At 31.6% G+C, this 25,559-nt stretch overlaps 2 protein-coding genes across 4 annotated transcripts in view; one reads left to right on the plus strand and one right to left on the minus strand.

Moving 5' to 3' along the window:
* The window catches only part of LOC111060434 (molybdenum cofactor sulfurase 3), a 31,389-nt gene extending 16,202 nt beyond the window's left edge, over positions 1 to 15,187 (plus strand). The window contains exons 9-14 of the mRNA XM_039425431.1: positions 278 to 423; positions 6,416 to 6,639; positions 8,596 to 8,814; positions 10,107 to 10,222; positions 11,927 to 12,037; positions 13,277 to 15,187. Coding sequence (XP_039281365.1) covers positions 278 to 423; positions 6,416 to 6,639; positions 8,596 to 8,814; positions 10,107 to 10,222; positions 11,927 to 12,037; positions 13,277 to 13,468 — 1,008 coding nt within the window. The 3' untranslated portion in view covers positions 13,469 to 15,187. The remainder of the gene's footprint in view (positions 1 to 277; positions 424 to 6,415; positions 6,640 to 8,595; positions 8,815 to 10,106; positions 10,223 to 11,926; positions 12,038 to 13,276) is intronic.
* LOC111060435 (gustatory and odorant receptor 21a-like) lies at positions 14,109 to 22,907 on the minus strand. 3 transcript variants are annotated; one of them, XM_039425433.1, is made up of 6 exons: positions 22,644 to 22,907; positions 20,353 to 20,866; positions 18,830 to 19,308; positions 16,731 to 16,808; positions 15,628 to 15,717; positions 14,109 to 15,288 (listed from the first exon to the last, which is right to left on the minus strand). In XM_039425433.1, the coding sequence occupies exons 2-6, from the start codon at positions 20,840 to 20,842 to the stop codon at positions 15,040 to 15,042; spliced, it is 1,386 nt and encodes a 461-aa protein (XP_039281367.1). In that variant the 5' UTR covers positions 20,843 to 20,866; positions 22,644 to 22,907; the 3' UTR covers positions 14,109 to 15,039. The 3 variants fall into 3 exon arrangements, with proteins under 3 accessions (XP_039281367.1, XP_039281368.1, XP_039281366.1); XM_039425434.1 differs by having other exon boundaries at positions 22,614 to 22,907; XM_039425432.1 differs by lacking the exon at positions 22,644 to 22,907 and having other exon boundaries at positions 14,907 to 15,288; positions 20,353 to 21,305.
* Positions 22,908 to 25,559: the final 2,652 nt, after the last annotated feature.

The following is a 25,559-nucleotide window of genomic DNA, read 5'->3' on the forward strand; positions in this document are numbered from 1 at the left end:
ACAATTTAGTATGTTCCAGGGTGTAAAGTAAGCACTTTAGACAGAAGGTGGAGGAAAAATGAACTGAATTCATTCTAAACATTTTTTTTACTTTTATATTCGTAGGATACGTTATTGCTCTCCTTAAAATGTTCTCTAATACCCAGAATTTGAAGTGAAACTTTGATAACAATCATCTTCATCAGAAATTCAATCCATGCTATTTGGAGTAATTTTCAAAAATATTCATTCACAATTCAGTTTATTCTAATAGGTAATGTTTTTTTTTGTATTGCAGATACCAGATTCGTGGATCAAGCAATCGGAGAAACTTATGAAAAAATTCAGGGAAGGCGTTGACGAAGTTTCAGTATTAACGGAAAAAGTTGTTGCAGTGAATGGAAGTCAAACCTCAACAATCTCGGATTCTTTATTACCAGTGCTGTGAGTGTCGATTAATAGCTTTGCATCTATTGGAACCGGTAAACGTTCATCACTTCAAAGTTTCCAATAATAAGAATTATTATCATTATATGACAATGAAGCAACAGGCTATATACCGGGTGTCCCACAAAGAAGTTTACACGTTTGATTTTATATTACTTGCCCATTCATGCACCAAACTTTTTTAAATCTTACACAGTTTACAAAGTAGGTTCTGAAAATATTCTGGGAAAATTTCAGCTCCCTAACCTTCGTAGAAACAAAATAGCGGCATATTGAAAATTTTACAATTCGCTTCCTATAAAAACTACTTTTATGAGTGACTATCTGATTTGTTCACTACGTTGCGGTAGTCTTGCCTCATTGGATGGTACCAGAAATGGATCAAGCAATCTTCCAATAAGATGGTGCTCTACCACATTTTGAAAATCATATCAAGCAATTACTAAATGACAAAGGTCATGGCCGTTGGATTGGTCGTGGAAATGATTTTGTAGATTGGCCACCCCGATCACCAGATTTAACTGTTTGTGACTTCTTATTATGAGCTTACTTGGAGGAAAAGAGTTTATACCCATAGCTTCAATAATGATGAGGAACTAAAACTATAAATAGAAGAGGAACTTCTCCGGATACCGCGGAGTTTCTTTTTAAGAGCTTACGAATCATTTCTTAAGCGCTGTTATCAGTGTGTTGCTGTGGATGGATTTCAATTTTAATAATTTTGGACTTTATGGTTTTTCATTAGGCTATGTTCTAGTTATTTTTCAAGTCATATTGCCCTAAAGTGCAACAATAAAAATATTTTATAAAACCAAAAACAAATTTTTAATGCTCTTAAGGTATAGTTTTTAATATGCCATCATTTTGTTTCTACGAAGGTAAGGGAGTTGAAATTTTCCCAGAATATTTTCAGAACCTACTTTGTAAATTGTGTGAAATTTAAAAAAGTTTGGTGCATGAATGGGCACGTAATATAAAATCAAACGTGTAAACCTCTTCGTGGGACACCCGTTATAAGCGTATGGTGTCGCAGTGGTTAAAGGGCCAATAATTATTAAATATGCGTACACAAATATGCAGCCTCCTAAAGAATTTGTCAGAATAAAAAATATGCGTAACACAAATATGCAGCCTCCTAAAGGATTTGTCAGAATAAAATATAAAAGCAACACAAGCTAACAAGTAAAGCCGCGTTTACACCAAAGTTATTAACAAAATGTTAATAACTTTATCCTTATAGATTCTATTAGATTGAACGGAACTTGACAAACTCATATGATCATGGAGTATGAAACGTTATGCTCAATTTAATAGAATCTATAAGGATTAATTTATCAACATGTTCTTAATAACTTTGGTTTAAACGCAGCTTAAGTAAGAAAGTTTGACAACAGTTGGACAGTCCGCAAATCCCCATAGAATGAAGCAATTTAAACTGCTTAGATAAATTGATAGTCACAATCTTCATAATATCAATTATAAAATCATTATTCGAAACATACTTGATACCAATCCCCTTACACTTATTCATTTCATTGAATGGTTTATTCAATAATTATAATTAACAGATCATTACAACAATGATTGAGAGAGAAACAATAGGCTTAAACCAAAACTGTCTCTCTCCTGAATATCCATGTAGTAATATTGTATTCATGAATAAGGCTCTTTATCTTATGGTTCAAATCATCTTAAAAATTCTCATACCAAACATTTTCATACCAGATATTATGAATTTAGATTACAGATTGAATAGAACATTTCACTGTCAACTTATAAAATATTCAAATATATTGGAAAAAATCAAGACAGACTTCTACTTCTTCTACTTCTACTTCTACTTCATTAAGTTTTCTGTTGTTTGACGCTAATGACCAAGGTAGATAGATAAATAGATAGGCTAATGTCAACCTAAAACTAATATAAAATTTATATATCAACCTGCAAGGTTCAGGTATGGTGTCAGAGCACTTCACGTCAATCCAAGGGCATTTGATGTGATTTCACGACTGTTTATTTGCAACCGCAATCATAGGCTTAACATGTTCATCGGAAACACGAGACTAACCCTAGGAAAATCTTGGTTACAATACCGTCATGTAGTGATGTGGATCGGGAATATTCCCAGTGGGAAGGAACTTATGATTTGGCAATATTTCCGAGGCAAAGAAATTTTGGGAATTTATGGGAACTTGAGGGAATTTATAAAATTGTTCTGAAAATGATTAAAATTGATCAATCCCACTCATATTTTACATCAATAAATCATCATTCTATTTGATATTGATCAAGCTCAGCCACATTTTACATTGATATAATCAATAAATCATCATTCTTTGAGCCTGTTTTTGCTCACTCACTGTCTTTTAAATACTCGTATAGTCCAGTCAATGAAAGATTATAGAGGGAAAATTTTGGAACACAATTTTTGACCCCGTAGCTCTTTTAAGCGTAGTAAGGGGGTAAACATATCAAAAGTCCTCACTACTTCCCCCTGTGCTAAGGTGGGGGGGGGGTGGTTTGCCATAATTTGTTTTTTGCATATATCTCCAACAATATGCGCCTTTCGGAAATTTTTGTCCAACACAATCATAATATCAAGCTCACAAATTATCTTACAAGTTTCATTTCCAACATTTTTCCATATCTCTCATAGTTTTCTAGGTATGAACTCTCTAAGGTATCACATTTTGAAGAAAAACCCTTCCGGCTCCAATTTTTTCATCTTTTTGGCCTTATAACTTTTTAACGATTCATTGAAAAAATCCGCACTAATCATGGGCTCATAGAGCATTATATTATCTTCAATTCCATCTATGGTCTCATTATTTTACGCATCTTCCAACTATTGTTGCAGCCGTTATGGTGTTGAGTGTGAAATCTTCAGTTCAACAACAAAAGCTCAATTGCCAGGGAAATTGGGAGGGAATGTTTGGAATATTTGACTACGCAGCTTTGTTTGAACTTGTTAGAAGATGAACATATCAAAAGTCCTCATCCCTACTCCTTGAGCTTAAGGGATGAGGGTAGTTTTAAGTTGCATTTTTTTATTTCTGGCTGACACGCATGTAACTGGGAAACAATGCATTTCAGCGACATGGCTAACTGAGTGAAAATGAAGCTAGATAAATTTCCAACAAGTTGTGTACAGTAGAGTTTTGTGATATCTTCTTTAGTTTTTGAGATATTAACTTTTAAAAGTATAAATTCTTTGAAAAGACAGTTATTCTTCAAAAGTATAAACTTTGAACTTTTGCACTTTCAGGGCTTATTACTCAACAACAATGCATCGAAAGAATGTAATTTTTTCACACAGGTGGTAGGAGTGAGGACTTTCAATATGATTACTCCCTTGCTATCCTTAAAAGAAGAGCTACGGGGTCAAAAATTGTGTTCCAAAATTTTCCGTCTAAAATTTTCATTGGCTGGACTATAGGAGTATTTAAAAGACAAGTTGTAGAGCATTCAATTCTCTTCAATTTAATCTATTATTTCATCATTTTATGCATTCCATCAATTTTTATAGCAGTTTTAGTGTTGAGTGTGGTAAGAGTGAGGACTTTTTATATGCTTACCTCCTCACTATCCTTAAAAGGACTGCAAGGTCAAAAATTGGCTTCCAAACTTTTTCCTCTATATATTTTTGAGCATTGGTTGCCTGGACTAGTATCTTATTACTATTTACCTAAGTGAGCCTCAATGACTCTTGAAAGGTTGTGAGCTTTGGAATTATTTTCTTTTTAATATTGAATTAAACTCGAGTATGTTCCTTGTTTTAGTTAAGCCTATTTTGCTGTATTTTATAATTTCTAATTTTTAGATTTATATTCTACTCTAATCTTTATTCAAGGGGTCAATTATTTTTGTGCGGAGAGATTGAATAGAATCATGCAATGAAAGTTAAATTACACTCAATACCTTGTTGATTTTGTTTACCTGATTTACAGGCATTTATTAGTAAGTAAAAAAATCTTATTCAACTTGTAAGACATGAAAGTAGCATGATAATAGTGGTGCAATTGAATGATTTATTGAGTGTTCATTTCTCCTTTCAGTATATGAACTTCAAATTACTGTTTTCTTTGAACTTACTACAATTTATAAGTTATTCATCCTTTCATTTCTTACATTAATCTGTTGTATAACAGGTGATTGAGACCATGTGTAACATAAAACGTCTTTTTCGGTCATTTTTATGAAAGAAATCATAAATTTCCTTAAGTTCCCATAAATTCCCGGGAATTTATGATTTTTGGGAATATTTCCCTTAAATTCCCTGGGAATATTTCCTCGATCTTGGATTCCCGGGAGTTTTACATCACTACCGTCATTTTATCTTACGAAGTTACACTTGTAGCTAAAAATATGTATGACAAAAAGTTTCGATTCAGCTATTACTTCTAGTGAGAGTTGAATGGTAATTTATTATTATTATTATTTATTTAATCATTCAGAATTACACAACTTACTGAAAAATACCACAGGCTTATACGCCCAAAACGGTTCCAATTCTAATTTATACAACAGTCCAGATGTAGCTAGGTCAAAATTCTTCAATTACACACTCAATTTACAATTCAGTAAATTAATTTAATTAGTTTATTCTAATTCAATGGTTGGAGCTTAACTTATACAGCATTTTTCATGAATGTTATTGTTAATGTAGTTTTACAGAAAACCGTCATACTTAAATTCACTATTCCTTGTATCTACTACTCATCAGATGAATACATTTTTTACTGTATTAGTCAGGGCAATTACTTACTATCAATACTATCCAATGATTACAATACACAGATGAGTTCCAAAAGTAGAATAACTGTAGCCAGAGGTTGACGGGATTTTTTTATCAATTGGAATTATTCATTCCGTTTTTTGAACTATTTTTAATGTCACTACAGTGTAATTTTTGAATATGTATTAGTTATTAAAACTAGTACTCACTGTGGAGCGCTTCCGGATTATTTAAATCCATTTTAAACTCAATTCGGATTTAAATAATCCGAAAGCTCTCCACAATAAGTACTAGTTTTATAACTATAATTCAAAAATTATAATGTAGTGTCGTTAAAAATAGTTCAAAAACGGATTATTACTCACAGTTCGTCATGGATAATAAAATGAATGAGTGAAATTCATTATTTAATAGATCATGAAAAGATTACGGTAAACTTTGAAAAATGAAAGTCATTATTATTTAACGAAAATCCTAAATAAATGCTGTAAATCACCCCGAAGACTTCTGCTACTGCAGACATTGACAACAGGGTTAACAGCTAGATGGAAATTCGATGAGAACTACTATCCTAAAATTAGTTGCCAGCCCGGGAATCGAACCCGGTACCTCCCAATTGCCAGTCAGGAATGCTTACCCTTACACCAAACGCGCTCATTTTATACAAAGCCATAGCGGCCAACCAGTTACAGATGGAATTAAATAGCGAATGCATTTATTCAAATGCTAATTAATATATCATTATTATTTAACGAATTTTTACAGATGGAATTAAATAGAGAATGCATTTATTCAAATGCTAATTAATATATCATTATTATTTAACGAAAATCCTTAATAAATGCTGTAAATCACCCCGAAGACTTCTGCTACTGCAGACATTGACAACAGGGTTAACAGCTAGATGGAAATTCGATGAGAACTACTATCCAAAAATTAGTTGCCAGCCCGGGAAGTCTGCAGTAGCAGAAGTCTTCGGGGTGATTTACAGCATTTATTTAGGATTTTCGTTAAATAATAATGATATATTAATTAGCATTTGAATAAATGCATTCTCTATTTAATTCCATCTGTAAAAATGAACGTCCTATTCTCTGATGTATACGCTTTTGATTATAAATCCATCAGTTCACCTACATGTTTGGTTCGAAAGGGGAATTTTCCCTCTATAAAAACTATGGAATTGTATTGAATATATCACTTGAAATGAAATGACGACGATCATTGATGTTAGATTTTGCTTCAATTTTCTAGTGAATGCAGACTCCATGAAATCAATCTCTATCCAATCAAATCGTGTGGAAGTCTGTCGGTTGCCAGTAGCTGGATATTGGATTGCCGAGGGCTCCAGTATGATAGACAGTGGATGGTGGTCTCAGCTTCAGGCGTAGCTCTCACTCAAAAAACTGAACCAAATCTATGTCTCATCAAACCACAGTTGAATCTATCCAATGAAGAACTTATTCTTCGTGCAGATGGTGTGTATGCAATTCAATTATGACATTCCATTGTATGATTCAGTTGTATATTTCATTCTGTTGAAATATATATGATTTAGTTCATATTACACTTGAAAATGGCTCTTGAAGAATTGAAAATAGTAGTGTGGCAATAAAATAAAGGGTACTTGATAATTTGTATTGTGTTTCATTGTATGTTTAAGGAACCGCCACTTGAAATTTGTAGTCGCACAATTTTCAAGTTGTTTTCATCTGTACTATTATAAAGGAAAGAATTGGCTTGTACACAAAAAGGATGGGAAATTATGTCTGACGCATCATCGCGTCTGAACTACTGGACTGATCAACATTAATATTTTTTGCATTTAGATTCTTAGTTAATTGAGGATGGTTATAGGCCTCTTTTCAATTTTTCAAGATTTCATCACACCAAGATTTCAGTTTGTAAAGTTTTAAAATTGACCCTTGCGGAGCACGGGTACCTGCTAGAATATAATAAAAAATATTTCTGTTATTACTAGTTAATCCACTTTTACTGGGAAGTTTTTGGGCACACTTCAACTAGAAACAATAGACACTATTTTCTCGCAGAAAAATAATCTGATTAGTGTTCTTAAGTGAAGGCTGTTTCTTGAATTTGATATTACTGGAAAACGTGAATTTATTGAATCATTGCAGTAATATTTTCGAATCTGAAATTTCAACGTCGTGAAACTGATACTCCGTATTCTGTAAATTGCATTGGACTGAGGGAATATCATTCTTGATCATCTGCTCTCAATCATCCTATACCTCTCTGGTCTCATACCAGGGAATTGAGAGGGGGAGTACAGTTTATAAATTAATAATATTGTCCAAATAAGTATTTGCACCCGATTTTGCATATTAGTGAAACACTAATCCGATAAATAGGGCATTAATAGTAATAAAAAGGACTATCGTAGAACAATGATAACTAAATTTCTTGATAAATTCTATTTTAAATGTATCAAGTCCCCAAACATGATGTTTATTTCAATATGAAAAAATTAATAAATGATTGATCATAAAAAACACAGATTCAACTTATTGGAATTTAATCTTCCATTTAGTTATTGCTGAGGACATTCAGTATGAAATGTTTTTAGAAAACATGAAAGTTTTTCTGAATAGATACTCATCTTGTGCAATTCTTATAAATGACCTATCCATCAATGATTTCAAGTTGGTTGAGAATTACAATTTTAATATCCTGTACTATTAAACGAGAAATTTCTGTTTATATGTTAAGATGTTTGTATGTCACCGGATCTCGAAAACTGCTCTAACGATTCTCACGAAATTCAGAACATAGTAGGTTTATAATATAAAAATTCGATTGCACTACGTCTCATCCCTGGGTAAACTCGCTGAAGGACATTAAAAGGATAATTATTACGGTATTCATCATTGGAAAAATAGCTGATAATTTCGTCGTCTGTTGATGATGGAAGTGAGTGAGCGAGTGCATGTGTATGGGACTGAGACAAAATTATGACTTAGCTGTTGAACTTTTGTAATCATTCAATCAGGTTTTTAGTGCCGGTTGCATAAAAGCTGGTTAAATTATTTTAATAATGATTAGAACCAACCAGAGAAGCCATCTTTTTGAAATGGTCTTCTCTTATTTGGTTCACGTGAAATTAATCAGGATTAAGATTAAACCGGCTTTTTTGCAACCGGGTCTTTGTGAGATAAATTTTTGCATTCCTCTAGAAATTAACCTCAATCCACTGTGATTGAATAGAACCTTTTTGTATGAACTATAAATATATTATAATTTATTCTTTCGTAATTAATTTTTTATACTTTTGTACTCCAGATCGAAGCTCGGTCCCCCGATATTTTTATATTACAACCGCCTTCAAATCAAATCAAATATAAAATTAACTTGACTATGGATTATCGATCTTTAGCACCGAAAAACCCCACAATGAAATATTGGATTTGTTGCAGGACACAACCCTTGTTCGGTAAAATTGCAAACTGATGACGTACAAGATGTGCAAGATGTATCAATGTGCCAGAGCAAAGTGTGTGGAGACTGCATCGCTGCCATAGACTGTGGCAATGAAGTGTCCAGTTGGTTATCTTCAGTTCTAAATCGGCCTGGAATCAGATTAATTCAACAGAGTCCGAAAGACAACAGGACTGTGAAACAAGCACGGAATGAGGGTTTGTGATAATTTTAATTTTTTTCTTAAATAAATAGATTAATATAATAAATATTGAATGACTTTTTTATTTTTTGGTGACGTGACGAAGTTCGGACAGTAATGCCTAAAAATATTGTGGAGAAAATAAGTACTTTTCATTATAATTTCTTATTGAAATTAATACAATCAGCATTTTCAAGGCGGCAGATATAATGCCGGTTGACGATCAGCCATGAAATTATGTTGTATCATTAACTAGGAATCTCAGACTTTTTTTATTGCTGAAGTTTAGACTCCACTGACTTTCGGAATATTATCACAGATTATTATGTTTGTATCATTCTTTGTTGTGACGAAGCAAGTATTGTCATGATGAGTGATTCTAGAGTAACATATATTTATTTGTCTTATTCTTCGTTAATCCGTATTGAGGACTATTACGTATTATCTTATTCTGGCTTATGCACATAATTTAGTTGCACTGTTTATCTCATATATGGATTAATTTGTTTTGTTTGTTTTCGCATTATAATCCTATAGTCTATAATCTATATATTTATTGACTATATATTTATATTTCTATATTTATTTATTCATCATTCACAATCAACTTAAAGACAAAGAAACATACTACAGTCCAAAACTTCTTCTTATCCCAATTTCATTAAATAAATTGTCCAAATAAAGGTTAATATGTGAAACTTTTCAATTCTTCACTAATTTCTACATTGAAACAAAACACTACATACATTTTCAATTTCGAATTTAGAAGCTTAATGTGGAGCTCCAAAAGCACACCAAACAGAATGTTATGTGGAATAAGTTGGAATTAAAAAGCACACTTCAACAATACGATCTTCTTTATTTACAACATAACAACATTTTTACAACATAACAACATACTTTCCTTGTAAGTCAATTTATGGAGAAGATTTAGTACATTTCCAGAAAAAAAAATTATGAAAATAATTCTAGCAATCCGTTGTCATGATTCAAATCAAATTTTATTTTATTTTGTTTGATCAAGAGCAACGTGCTCATATGAGAGAATAACACCTAAGTATAATATCATCTACAGTTATAATATATAGATTTTAGTGTATAGGATTGCAATAATGCGAAAACAATCCAAAAAATCAATATATCAATCAATAATATTACTATTTTTTGGGTCATGATCACATTAAAAAACATTATTTCATTATATTTGAATATCTATTTGAAGTCAGAGCAGCCTGAATTCATTGTCCTCATATTCTCTATGTTTTGTCTCATGCTAGTCTCGTTTCTTTATTAATGATATCATTTCAGATAGCAGTGGAAAGTCTCTACTCTCTCTGTCCAATCAATCCCAGTACCTCCTAGTGAACAAAGCAAGCATCGACTGGTTGTCGAATCTCCTTCCTGAAGGTTCAGATTGTAAAAAGGTAAGTCAAATCGAAACATCAACGCTATCAAATTTAAGCCATCAAATTCCAAATTGAAACATGAATCATCATACTTTAATGTTTCGGTCTAAATGCAAGTGCCTTATTAAATATGTTTAAACGTAGATTGAAAATTTTCCTAATTGCTATGCCTGAACACGATTTCGAATGCACGTGTAACATTATTGTGTAGTGTCTATTGTGTTTTTGTTCAAAGTTTATCATGATACACTTCACTTTCATAGCTATTGTGCTGTCGCTGTAACTTTAGATCATTTATCAAGTACTTTCTTCATATGTTCTTAATAATAATAATAGCTTTATTTACATTCTTTAAAGAACAAAAGCCTCTCTTATGAGGTATATATGTGGTTGGCAACAAATACAATTTCACAGTAATTTAAATAAAAAATATTGACAGACTCTGAATTGAAAAGTGGAAAATTTTCATATGCTCTCAATGCTTTATTAATATTATTGTCATTTATAATTCAAGAGCGGACAAATTTATGATTCATGAATTGATAGATTTAAGATTTATGATAAACAGTTCTTATTTCTTGTTTAATTCTGATATTTTTTTATTCAGTATCATGTGAAATCAATAATTTATATATTATGTATTTGGTACTCCCATGCTCGAAAGAGCTTGCATATGAGTATTTTTTTTAAATATTGTAATAAATAAATAAAATAATTTCAAATGAAGTTGATTGGAGTTTAATTTCTTTGTTCAATATTCCAGTCTTCAACAGAAATTCATATTTTAGTTTTCAACAACCTAAATATTTATTTTTTTAATATATTTTGAAATGATCACATTTGATGATTGATTTTCCCATTTTTTAAAAATTTTATTCAAATTTCATTGTTTGAATACAGTGTACTTATATGGATTAATTAATACAATAAAGTCTATTCAATGTACAGGGTGTTCTGGAAAAAGGTGCTTAGCCAGGGGGTGATTTCTCACATCAAAAAAAGAAAAACGTTCTAATTAACATTGGTCCGAAAATGCTTAGTTACCAAGTTATACAGGGTATTAATCAGGCTGTTAATCAAGATGTTAAATTCAGTGTACTTCATGTAAAATGAACTGAGAAATTAAATAAAACCGTTTCCAGGCCATTAGCTACAGTAATTTTTAAGATATGTGATGAAATACGCGAAACTTGGTCCCGAAAAACAAGTTCGTTTAAGGTTTTAAGCAGATTTACTATGTTAAAGGTACATTAAACCCAAGATATTTTCTCACAGAACTTGTAGAGAATTTAATTTCGGAGAGAAAGATGTAGAATAAGTCTATAATAGGCAAACGCAACCTTGACAAAATAATACTTAATTGCATACAAAACGCATGAAAAATAGACAAGATCTTTATGGAAAACGGTTTTATTTAATTTCTCAGTTCATTTTACATAAAGTACGCTGAATTTAACATCTTAATTAACAGCCAACAAATACCCGTAGGGCAGGGGAACTGAAATTCAGACGAAATCTTTCACCATGTATAACTTGGTAAATAAGCATTTTTGGACCTATGTTAATTGGAACTTTTTCTCTTCTTTTGATGTGAGGAATCACCCCCTGGCTTATGGGCACCTTTTTCATAACACCCTGTATAATATATTATTCATTGTATCAATTTGTCTATTCAATGTTTAATATATGGCATATTTATAATATCGATATATTTGCTTACAGGAAAGCATGGTGGACCGGTTTCGTGCCAATTTGGTTGTGGATGGCCCTCAACTGGAGCCATTCATTGAACAGACCTGGAAAGCTGTGCGAATAGGAAACGTCTTGTTCAAGGTGAATAGCAAATTCTATTCATATAGGCCTATCCACCGAGAACTGTTTAATTGAAACATTAATTAAATTTAACATTTTTATTTATTCTTCTTAATAAATAATATCTTGATGGTGATGAGATTGAAAAATACAGCAGCTTATACCAATTTATTCCATCAGTTTGTTTCAATGCTGCATGGAAAAAACATTTCAGAGATTATGTGCTTATTTTCATTCTCTGCTCCTCTCAAACGTTTCCATCAGATTAATAATTTTTTGTGATCTTTGGGCTGGTTGGAATTGAGCAATGAGCAAAATTTCTCTAATATATGAATATTTTCTATTTTTTCTTAATGTGTAATATTTCTTCTATGTTTGATTTTGAAGCATCTAAATTTGAAAATCTGTTTTGTGAAAATATTTTTGGAATGAAAATTTTGTGATGTGAAGAACTACATGACAATCTATTTCGAACTATGTGTTACCCAATCTAAATTTGGGAGAGGAACAGCACAAGGCTACCTTATTTTATCTCTTCCTATCATTTCTAATCATAACATTTTCCAGGGGAAGGTCATTTTTTACAAAATTGCCAAAAAATTTCAAGATATTAAAAGGTTTGGTGTTGAGTTGAATGAATATTTGGTAGGTTGATCACTGTATTCGTTACAGGAGTTTGATGATAATTGATGTGTATGAAATTTGTTTGTTATTTTTATTTAGGCTACATAAAATTTTGTGACACTTTTGTACATGTTTAATGAATAAAGATTTTTCAATTTAATTCAAAAATAATTTTGATGATGTACTTATTGCAAGAATAAAGAATTGTGTTCATGGCAGTATGCTTCTCAAACCTTAATGTTCATATTACTAAAAGTCATAACATTTTCTTAACCAAAACTATTATGTATTGAAAATTCATTTCATTCTTCAATTCAACTATTTCAGTTTCCAAGTATTTTAGGTTAATTCTTTTGTTTCCTCGCTATTCCATTTCAAAAGTTTGTATTACTATAACTCATTTTCTAAACATCACATTCATTAATATAATTAATTATAAAAAAATATTAGTACTCTTTTGTTATATTTTTATATAAACACGTATAGTTCGAGCACTTATGCTCTATATCAAGTGTCAAAATGGCATAAGTGCTCGAAATTAGTCGTGTTTATATAAAAATATAACAAAAGGGTAATATTAATCTTACTGAGCATTCAAGTAGCCGTATTCTATCATGAATGTAATATCTGTTTCAGGTTACGGGTCCTTGTAGAAGATGTCAGATGATATGTATAGATCAAAAGTCTGGAAAGAAAACCAACGAACCACTCACAACTCTGGCTGCTTCACTCAAAGGCAAGTTGCAATTCGGAATATATCTTTCATGTCAGGACACGAGAGAGCAGTTGGTGATAAATAAGGACGAAATTGTTGAGGTCTATTGTTAGCTGCTGCATTTATTTGTGTCGAATTTGTATTGTGTAAATCAAAACATCACTTATGCTAGTCGCAAATCCTAATGGATGCATATTTTTTTGTAATTTCTATAAGTAACATTCAATCATTTAACATAACAAAACTTCTATAAAAGTACCACAGACTATGGTAATCTATAGATTGTATTGCAATTTATTATAACTTGGAAAATATTCCAATGATGTAGCACTGTATCTCTATCATAGTTTAGACTCTTGAAAGTACCTCAATAAGTAGGTACCTCAATTTAGATTTTATTTTTTATTTTGTGAAGCAATTCTGTTTTGTTTGTTTTTATAAGTACGTACGTTTTGTACGAGACATATTTCCCACATTCTCACTTCATTGAAGAATTAGAATATGTATTTCTATAGCTGCGTACACATATGCGCTCTTCCAACCCGCACCGAGCACGCTCCTCCCTCGTACCGCCCTCGTTCCTCCATCGAACCACAGTCGCGCCGCCCACGCACCCATCATGAACGTTACAGAAGATGTTAGATCTTCTCGCGTTCCCCGGTCGAATCACTGTTGCTCGCCGGTCGATCATCAATCGCTCTGCTGGAGTGACGTTCGGTTGCGGAGCAGAGCGAAAGTCTGTACGCACCTTAATATTTCAATATGAAATATTCTAATTTCAATTATTTTTTTACTATAACAAAACTGGCTAAGATGTTGGTAATAAAAAATTATAAATAATCAATCAGAAATTATGATGAAGCATCAGTGGCAATAGAAAAATAAATTAGTCATCTCATAGTTGTAAATTTTATAATACTTGAAAAAATTGCATTCTTATTATACATTTTTTTGTATTCTTTTGAATGTCATTTTCAATTCTCAGCATTCAATACTTTTAAAATGAGCAAGAAGTAGTGAAACTACAAACTATACTTTGCATGAAAATCTAAATTGATCGGGAAAAAGTTGGCTTTAATTAATTCATAAATAGATTCATATATAGTAGCCTACTCAGTGCATGCTTAGGAACTGTATATGCAATTCACTAATTGATTTTCTATTGTACTGCAAGAAACAGGTCCACTATTGATATATGAGTCATTTTCAAATAAATAATTTTCAATTTACAATTTCCTTTTTATATCAGTGACAGTGACCTATTGTATTATTTGTACCATTATATTATAGATTCATATTATCCATTATATATTGTACCATTTGTATCATTGAATCGATAAAATAATAATAATATTCATGACTCAATTATTATAGTTCTCTATTTAAAATCAATAAATGTATGCTATATGCTCTATTGAGTAGTGGAAACATCTTGCTGTTAACCATTTTTTTCTGCTTCAACTGATGGTTTTTTGAAGTCATATAAGTTCCCCAAAAATTATAAAAATGCTTGAAGGCTTAGTATTAATTTTATTTTAATGTTACTTCTACTATCAAATTTATTTTAAAACTTCATTAAGGAACATTCCACAAAATCTAACTCACTAAGTCAATACTAGTCTATCGTATTCAAACTTTAAAATTTCTGTGACCAAATTCTCACAAAATTTTGTACAAGTCCGAACTATTCGAGTTTGTATATAGTTGACAATGCGAACCAGCCATGTATAAACGGGAGTGATGTTGACCTATTCATACCCATGTTATCAAAACTAAAAAACGAATGGTTACTTTGGAACTCAGTCGAATCCGCATTTGGAATAGATCTCTTATTTCTGCTTGTTTCTTTTATGGTTTCATCCTTGTCTTCTTCATAGAACGAAGTCTTGAATTGCAGGAGAATAATCATGTAATTTATCCATGTGATAAGAATCTGAAAGAAATAAAACCAAAGTTTTTATTGGAAAATCCTCATAATTATCTGGTACAGGAACAATAAAGTTTTTAAAACTAGATTGTACCTCATTAGAGGTATCTACTAGAAATGATGTATCTTTTGCTGGAAATGAAATCAGAGTAGTAGTCATTTACTTCGGTTTAGAAATCCTTCTTTTGATTAAAAGCATAAAATTATTGAATAAAAAATAACTAATAAACATAGTTTGATTCATTCAAGTGAAAGACAATGATTCTTGAAGCGCTTTAATTATCTCTTGCCTATGGAATAAATAGTAACCTCTACTCATATAAAATTTTCTTTTTCATATCTTACCGTGCAAAAAAATTGTCTGTCGATTCTTCCATAGCCACTGAACGTTATCTGTGTTTTAGTTGCACTTACTTTCTGTAGGAACCGTTTCGCCTGCAAAGATGATACATTTTTCATGCATTAACAATACTTAAATACAATGCTGTTAGATAGAGAATTATACATAAAAGGATCATACAATAAAATTAATAGATCCGTTTCTAACTTACAATTATGAATTAATAATTGTGATACATATAAATTGAATTCAATACTTCTACAGAATATAATAGATGAGTTTATGATGCTCTTAAATCAGATATGTTCTAAAATATTAGTTTTTGAGGGAATTCTCATTCCTATTTTATTGCTACTCACTTATTACTCCTGCAATACTTGCAGGATGAGGAGTGAAGACAACTACAAATAATACAAATAAATTTTATTTCCATTAATATACAAATAAACAATCAATAAAATGTACATAATATTCAAAAATGCAATATACGAAATTTAATACAAATATAATTTTTTTCGGAAATTATCCTACTCAACTATGGGAAACCCATGTTCTAGAGCAGGTGTACTAATAATAATTACATTAGTAAAGTGCTTAAAAAATGCAATATTTATCCTCATTTTCACATCATATTATTTCGAATTTACAAAAAATAAACTCAGTGGAATGATAAACCATGATTTAATTCGGTTGTAGTGTTTTCACAATACTCACAGAAGCTCATGCATCAATATCACTAGCTTTGTAGCACATATTTTCAAGAATCAATATAGTTAATTTGTGGAAGAAGAAATCCAAATATTTCCTCCTAACCTAACAATAAATGTGTTGATATTGTGTCAATACTAAGAGCTTAAAATAGCACTATATTCATGCCAATTTTCTTTTTGAAGTATTTTTTTCAAGTTTATACGAAAAAATAGTATGAATACTTTTCTCAGTAGAGGAATAAATTTCTATTATAAAATTGGGCATACAAATTTCAAGTTCAAGAATAGGAGTGAATAATCTTTGGCATACAAATGAAAAGTCAATAATCCGTGAGCTTGCATGATAATAGGCTACTGTATTTGCGTTCTATCTCACAGTAAATTAGGTTATTGCTTACCTGTTGGTGAAGAACTGCAGTAATTTTTGCACTATCAGATAATATTTCCAACAATTTTTTCTTTGTATTTTCAAGCAACTGTAAATTCAATATTTTCTATTAATATTATAAATCAGTATCATTCATAACAAAAAATCCTATAATTACACTATTTCAATGATTATTTGTTTTATATGGTTATTTCTGTAATGTATTTATTTATTATATTTTTTATCATTATACCATTATGAAGTTTCATTTTAACAATTCGCAAATCAGGAATGAACCTATTCATGGAAGATTATTTTGGTCATGTTCACTTCGATTAAAATGATAATTATGTATTATAATTTTGATTGATTTAAGTAAAATAAGTTATGATTGAGTTACTTGAAACAAAGAGACTAGAGTTACTAGTTAATCAATTCAGGCGGAGACAGGATTCTTCCTAATAAATAATCTATCGTAAAATATAAATCAAGTAGAATATCCCTCGTCATGTAACTAAATATAAACTCGAGAAAGACAAATCCGTGAAAAAGTACTTGAAGAAAGTTGACGGTACAGCGTCGGTATCCGCTCGTTTTTGCACTTGTTATTTATCTAGTCTTGAGCTCAAACCTTATCAATATTGGGATTAATTTAGGTAAGAAATACTGTATGGAAAAAATAGTGTAGAAAAATTGTTTTCGACACACTGCACAGAAAGCAGCTGTTTTCCAGTTCCTACGTAGATCTGAAAGACATTGTTTGCAGACGACTCTCGTCTGACGTCAGAACAGGTTTCTTTCCGGCCTTGGCCGGAAAGAGTACCCTTTCCAGCCGCTAACATGGAAATAAGAAAGGTGATCAAAAAACAGCTGATCAAAAAACTTTTCATTATTTGTGTTCATTATTCAATAATTAAAACATTTATAATAATATCATCTTACTGTCATTTGAAAGAATAAAAAAGTATAAACTCAACCTCCCACATAATTGAACATCATCTTTTAGGTTATTTAGACAAATCATAATTAAAAATAAAAATACTTGGACAATTTCCTGATATTCAGATTATCTCAGATTTGCTAGAGCTATCACCTTCCACTTCTGCTTTCGGAAGTGCTTAGTAAACAACTATTCTCATATATATATTGTTTATTTTTGTGTGTGGCGAAAAATAGTGTTCGCACCACGGGCAAAAATGTTTTTCCGGCTCTCAATCTTTGAAAACCGATTTCGAGCCGGAAAAATCTCATTTTCTGCTCCTGGTGCGAAATATACTATTGTAATAAGATTATTAATATTTCAGTAGAAACTTTCTGCTTGTTGTGATTTCCCAGCAATTTCAATTCAATTTCATCCCATATTGATTCAATCTCACTTCAAGCACAGTAAGTGATGGAAATATATTAAGATATACAGGCTGTTTCAGAAGTAGTGTCGAACATTTTAGGGTATTGTTCCTGGATGATAGGAGACTACAATAATGTTGTATTTGAAGTGTCCAAAACTTAGCGGTTATCCTTATAGCTGCCATTTTATTTTTTCACTTAAGAATTTTTATCTCAAGAAACGAAATGTTGTATTGATCTAAAATTTGGCAAGAATATTCTTGCTTTAGAGACTCATTTTTAAAAATTAAAACAAAATTTTTTTGATGTACATATTGTGAAAAGTGGTCATGCATGCAGTACGAAAAGATCTAATTTCTCTGTTATTCTTTGACCAATCTTAATAAATATCCTTGAAATATTTATAAAATTTGCTAATTTTTTGTCTCTTGTAAAATTTCTGTAAAGTGAAAGGTTTTCGTGAAATTTGTCATCAAAAATTTAAAATGGCCGCCATTTTGAATATGTACATTGAAAATTCTTTATATTATTTTTTAAAGTTGAGTCTCCATAGTATAAATATTCATGAAAAATTTCAGATCAATACAACATTTCGTTCTTGAGATAAAAATTCCTAAGTGAAAAAAAGCAAAATGGCAGCTATAAGAATAACCGCTGAGTTTTGGACACTTCAAATACGACTTTTGTAGTCTCCTATCATCCAGGAACAATACCCTAAAATGTTCGACACTACTTCTGAAACACCATGTATAGGAATAGCCCCAGTAAGTAATAGAAACGTACCGCTTTCTGTGCTGCCCCAGCAGTGACTGACCCAAGCCATAGGTATACGAAGCATATTGTTGTCTGGCCATAAAGACCGGACATCAAGTAGATGAAGTGGTATCGCTCATGCGGGTTTCGCAGAGTTTTGAGTAGAATATCTATCGTCATGTAACGAAATATAAACTCGAAAAAGACAAATCCGTAAAAAAGTAACTGAAGAAAATTGACGGCCAACTGATAACCATAGATCTTGGATAGTGTCTTTGGTAACCGGTTCTGTAGCTGGGCCAACTTTATCCACAAGTACTCGTAGTTAGCTCTGTCCAACCCGCTTTCCTGACAAGGGTCACTCTTGTAATCGTCGGCAAGCTGCAGGGCTGCATTCTTCAGTGCATTGGAGAACAAGTACCACATCAGCTCTGTGTAGAGTCTCATCAGTTGTATGACTGAGAAGAAAACAATTGTGAGGAATGCAACCAGGACACTAGGTGGAGGTCCTAAAAACACACAACAAAACATATTTATTCTCATGCGAATCATGTGATAATAGAATTTGTTCGAAAGTCAATTATTGGAAATTCGATTTTTGACAATATTCTTGGAGTGAATAAATACATTTAATAAGTGTCTTTTTTACAGAATCATTATTACAATTTGATTTTTTTGAAGACATGGCCGGTAATCAAGTGTGCAAAAAGGCATATCTTTAAACGTGTCTAAGAAAAAAATAAAAGGGTACTAGTAACACTATAAAAAAGGTATCAGGTAGACCTGTAGAAATGATGAATACCCAAGAGGAGCTTATTCCGGTACAAAGGCATATCTTTAAATGTGTCTAAGAAAAATAAAAAGGGCACTAGTGACACTATAAAAAAGCTATCAAGTAGACCTGTACAAATAATTAATACCCAAGTAGAGTTTATTTATTTAAATGAATACAGTAGTTGCAATAAGTAGTACAATACAGGTTGATTGATGGTATATGCTCCATACTATATATCTTCAAAATAAAAATTCTGATTAATCGGTGAAACCCAAACAAACCATATTACAAATTTACAACCACAAAAAATCTAATTTTTCAATGAGCAACTCTTGTTGTTAGATAATCATTTCCTCATTCAATATACAGGAATCTATAATGGCAGTAAGGCCCACCGCAAAGTAGACCCACGCTAATCCACGAAAAGCAACCCACGCCGTGGGATGTTTTGTAAACCATTGCTAGGCTTCTCTAGACATCTGTGTAATACGTGCAATGAATAATCCACTTGTCAGCTAATTGATTATGAATAATTCTATAGCAATAGTTTACAAAACATCGATTAACATGGGTCTACTGGAGCGGGCCTAACAGTACTCCTCTAAATTTATTACTTTCTAGAATAGCTTCATTATTCAATTGTATTTTTCGTAATTCTAACCCTGCATATAATTCCAACTCTACAAATCCAAAACCTTTGTAATAAAGGAAGAAAAATGTAGGATAATGAACAGATATTTTAGTGTGTGACTATTAAACATCTTTTTTGGGTACCCACCGTTACTGTTTTCTCCCAGGAAACTCATAATTGTCACATATACTATGACCAGTGGTGACAAAATAGCAACTATGAGAGTTTTCTTGTAACTCACAGCGTTCAGCTTCTTTCCAGTGAACGATTTGTACTCAATCTCGAAATTCCTCCAATCGTTCAAGTGATCATAAATGTCAGCTGCCTTCCAGTAATAGAGAGCTCTCTGCACCAGACATGCTTTCATGGTGATTACTGAAGAAATATAGTAGGCCACCATGTTCACATTATGCAGTTGTAAATATAGTATGAAGTAAAGAAAAGCGGAATATGTTAGTAACAAAATCACTATTGAGTGAATAATAGTGACTATGGAGCAGTAGATCATTTGCAGGATTCGATACAACTTTGTTCTCTTAGCCGACTTGTAATGAAACGGATAAATTCCAAGGAGAAGAAGAAAATAGCCAATAATATTGAAACTTGATTGGATTGTTTGGGATGATGAAGCTGCCATTTTGAATGCTTTCCCTCGTCGAAACTGCAAATAAAAATGCGGATCAGCACAATTCATTGGAAAGACAGTCCAGACAAGAAATAGTCATCAATAAATCAATTCACAGTACAAGGTGTCATATTGATCAAATTATAAATAGAAATAAAAATAAAAATCTCAAGTTGAATAGAATACAAGAAATTGTTGTTTATCGAGTCCCATGACTCGCCCTTTAGTATTTTTGAGCTTTTAAATCAAATTATGATTAGATAAAAAGCATTTTCATCAGATTTGGTTTAATAGGTACCGGCACATAATAGATTCTCTTGAAAAATATTTCACAAAACAAAATTCTATTTTTGGACTTCAATAAGGTTAATTTAATATTACCATAATAACTAGTTCTAAATAGTAAAAGTTTTTGGTTCGAAATTTTCCAATTTTATTCAAAATTTAGGTTTTTTAATAACCATTTTAATTCTGTGAAATTTAGTTATTTATGATATATATTTTTAGTTGAAAATTTTAAATCGTTAAAGTATTTTAATAAGTGCTAGTAGCTTAACCTAGATTTTGATTTGGACAGTAGTATAAATTTGAAAAGGGACAGTTTTGGGCATAAGCCTGTTGTGCCTCCTCATATAACTGTAAAAATAATTATTGTACATGGCTAAATAAATAAATATGCCTCTTTATACGCTTTCACATCTTGTTCTCACTTCAATTTTAAGAACCGACAAATTGACTTTTCATAACAAAGTAACAGACACTCTACGGTATTTAATTTAGGTTCAATGAGTGAAGTTTTAGAGTAAAGAAGCTTTTGGCCAAGTTAATAGTTTATCTATATTGTGGCACCCACCGTCTATTAGATAATATGTATAGTATATCAATATCTCTATATATAAAAATGAATGTCTGTTTGTGTGTTTGTTTGTTTGTTCCCTATAGACTCGAAAACTACTTGACAGATCGGCATGAAACTTTGGGAATATTATGTTGTGTAAATATTGGGGATGGTTTCTGACCAGAAATTTTAATAGAAGGGCTAATGATAATTATATATTGATCCATTTTACATACCTATGTTTTCGAAATTGTCGGCCAAGTGGCTAACGTGTAGAACGGGAAGATCATCATGATTAAAGATCATGTTGTGATAATATTATTTAGCATCTAAACTTACCAGCTGTAATAAACACGCCACTCTCTGATAAAATTGTTTACTGATATTAAAACGGTAGTTGTAAGCACATAGGAAGTCCGTATTGAGATGTAAATGAAAATATTGATTGTCAGATAAATTTCATGATTCACCAAATAAAGTCAAGTGTATGAGATACATTGACTTTTTGGCGGTACGAATTTCGCCGGGTAAACTAGTAATATTATATAGTAGGCTATGTATAGAATAGTATCAAGAAAAAATAATAAATTAAGAAATAATAGAATAATAATTTTAAGAATAATTATTAAAAAATATTTATAATGATTACTATGCTGAAGAGAACAGACTCATTGCCGGTATAGATTTAATAGCTTACAATAGTTCCGTTCTAGACAATCTTGAAGTGTTAAGTGAATATTTCCTATTTCAGTGATAATAATTTGAAATGTTTCTTCTATGTTTGGTTTTCAAGTGAATATTCTCAAGTCATAATGTTCGCCCTTAGAGTGAAACCAAAAAGTTGAACACTGGAATAAGCTTCGTAGAGCTATGCTATACCATGACATTCATAAATCTCTAGTTGAACTACAAAAGGAATCTATAGTACTGAAATATTGAATTCACTTAGAATTGACCAGATGAGAACAGTTGAACCTTATCTGGAAGTGTTGCTTATGATTCTCTGAGTCTCTCTCTCTTCTTCTTGATTCCTAGATCGTCTCAGAGAATAGTCTCTGTCTCTCCTTATAAATTCTTAGATCGTCTACACAGTAGAGAATAAACTGGCAGTTTTTAAACAAATACAATATTATGGCGGGTATTGTTCTCGTTTTCAATATCAGATGAGACACGCCAGTCTCAAAGGAAAACATATATTATGTATTAATTAATTGCTCTTTGTATTTAGAAATTAGAAGGGCGTAGTCAAGGGTGGAGAGGCCACAGTCAAATTCACTTCACACTGTCATCTTGAAACATGCATGCCACTTGAAATGAATGCTGACATTTTCAAGTGAATTCCAATAGGGCTAGGCAAGTTGGTATGGCCATAAATATTTATTTATTTTATTTCACAATCATCATATCAAATTAATTATATTAGTGAAGTATCTAGTGAGATCTCGCTCATTATATTACTACTTATACCTATTGCCTATATTACTCGATCCTCGGGACCATGCATAGAAATGTATAATAGGCCTACCGTATCAGACTTACTTTTACTATACTTACGTATACACTTACTACTGTATCATAATTGTTACCTTTCATATTTTTTTATTACGATACATATCACCTACCATAGTCAATCATGAATTTTCAATATACAGTAGTTTGATTACGGTACGGGATTTGAAAATATAAGATAAGATAAGATAATCTCTTTATTCAACACAGCATATAATACAATATACATTTGAATATCGTCTAGTCACAAGTCATTCCTTGCGGAATTGTTGAAAATATACTCACATCAATGGACATAAAATAAGCACCAGTACAAAAACATCAGATACATAAAGTAGGTTTTAAAAGTAGTGCAGGACATAGAAATTTATTATTACTAGATGCTACAATCATGTATTACAGAAATAATCATTGAAACTATAATAAGCTTTTGCAACAAGAAAGCTGTATAATTTCTTTTTGAATATATTCTTGTTTGTTAGGGACTGCAGCTCAATTGGTAAATTATTGTAAAGCTTTGAACCAATGTAAGAAGGCATTTTCTCATACAGTTGAAGCCTGTGCTGTCTTAAAGCTAATTTATTTCTGCCTCTAGTATTATGATTGTGGATGTCAGCGTTTGTGGCCAGATCTGAGATATGGTCGTGAGTGAAGACTAATAATTTGAAAATATAAATTGAGGGTAGAGTTAGAATGTTCAAATAGACGAAAGCCTCTCTACATGACTCATTAAATTTGAGTCCAGCCAAATAGGGAATAGCTCTTTTTTGCAATTTAAATATTTTTTGAAAGTGCAAATCTGCAGTGCTTCCCCATATGTTTTTTTACTATAGCCTACCTTGAATAATAATCTCCTCAAATATCAACACTCCTAGGAATATTTCGAAATATATTTTCTCTTTTGATTACACGATTCTTCTTATTTTATCTGAATTGATTTTCCGGAACAATTTCAAAAGTGCAAACATTCTTTCTCGTATATACTCACACTCAGCATCATACCACTCGTTCTTTTTGAATTTTCTATTGTTCAATTTCTGCTCATTTTAAAAATTGGCTGCACTATAGATAAGATTTTTCAATACATTACTAGCCTCGTTAATATTTTCAGTGCAGCGAATTAAAACTTCTACATCTATTAGCCAGCTTTTCAGTAAAAAAATCGTTACAACTTTTCATGGGTACTTTTGGGGCTATGGGTGTAAGAACATTTTCATTTTTTTCAATATAGCTTGATTACGGTTTTTAAAAATATGTTTTTTTACTAGCCTACCTTGAATATTAACCTACTCAAATATCAAAATTTCTAGGAATATTTTGAGATATATTTTCTCTTTTGATTACAAACGACTCAGATATGAAATAAATTAATACTACGGTATTGGAATATGAAAACATTCAAAAATATTCCAAACTTTGTTTGGTGGAGATACGAACTTACAAAGATGGAGGCGGAAGCATTAGATACATTTGGATTCATTGATATAGATTGGCTACAATAGAAATAGAATCACGCTAGCGAGCTGAAATCTACAGATTTACCTGACCATTCTGTTGGTACCCAAAGTTACATAGGGTCATATGATGACACTACGTTTAGTGCTAAACCACGTTTACTTGTAGATATGGTTGCATTTAACATAATGTGTTTCATACGGGGTTTAAACGAACAGCTGACATTTCTCCGTCTAAACAGAGTATCTGCATACGGGCCTCATCTATATAAATAAAAATCGAGCCTCAAATTTTCACATTCAATAACTTTTTTAAGTGTGCACCGAATTTGATGATTTTTTTTAGTTGTGTTTGTTATGTTCAGGAGCAGGTTTATGGCCTATCAAATTTATTATCCGACTTCAAGACTCTTTCCTACGGTCCTTCAAAGTTTACATGTAATCCTTATGGGAGAAGATTTGTGAGCTGGCCACACACAGAAATAAAAATCAGCTATTATAATCATTGCGTCATCCAACAGCCGTCGGTAGATCTATTTTCTTTCTACTGATTCACAAAATTTTATTTCTAATAATAATGCCGCGGTACAAACGACGTCCAAACCTGGGTCGTAGAACTCGAAATGCTGTAAATTTAGAATATGCACAAGAAAATCAGCAGCAAGGAGATATACCATTCAATTTCCCAGCAAGCTGCATTCAACTATAACTGAAAATACAAAGTTCTACACAACTGACTAAGCACATAGGAAGTCCATATTGAGATATAAATGTAAATACCGATTGCTGGATAATTTTCATAAAAATATAGTGCATCTAAGGCTAAGCACCCCTGAGGATGCGCGGCTTGGTGATACAAAGTGTTGATCTTATGGAGATTGCCTTATCACACCGTTCCACGCCATATGTACGATTCAGTGTGTGTGAG

Source organism: Nilaparvata lugens, chromosome 3 (assembly GCF_014356525.2).
Source record: "Nilaparvata lugens isolate BPH chromosome 3, ASM1435652v1, whole genome shotgun sequence".
Taxonomy (NCBI): domain Eukaryota; kingdom Metazoa; phylum Arthropoda; class Insecta; order Hemiptera; family Delphacidae; genus Nilaparvata; species Nilaparvata lugens.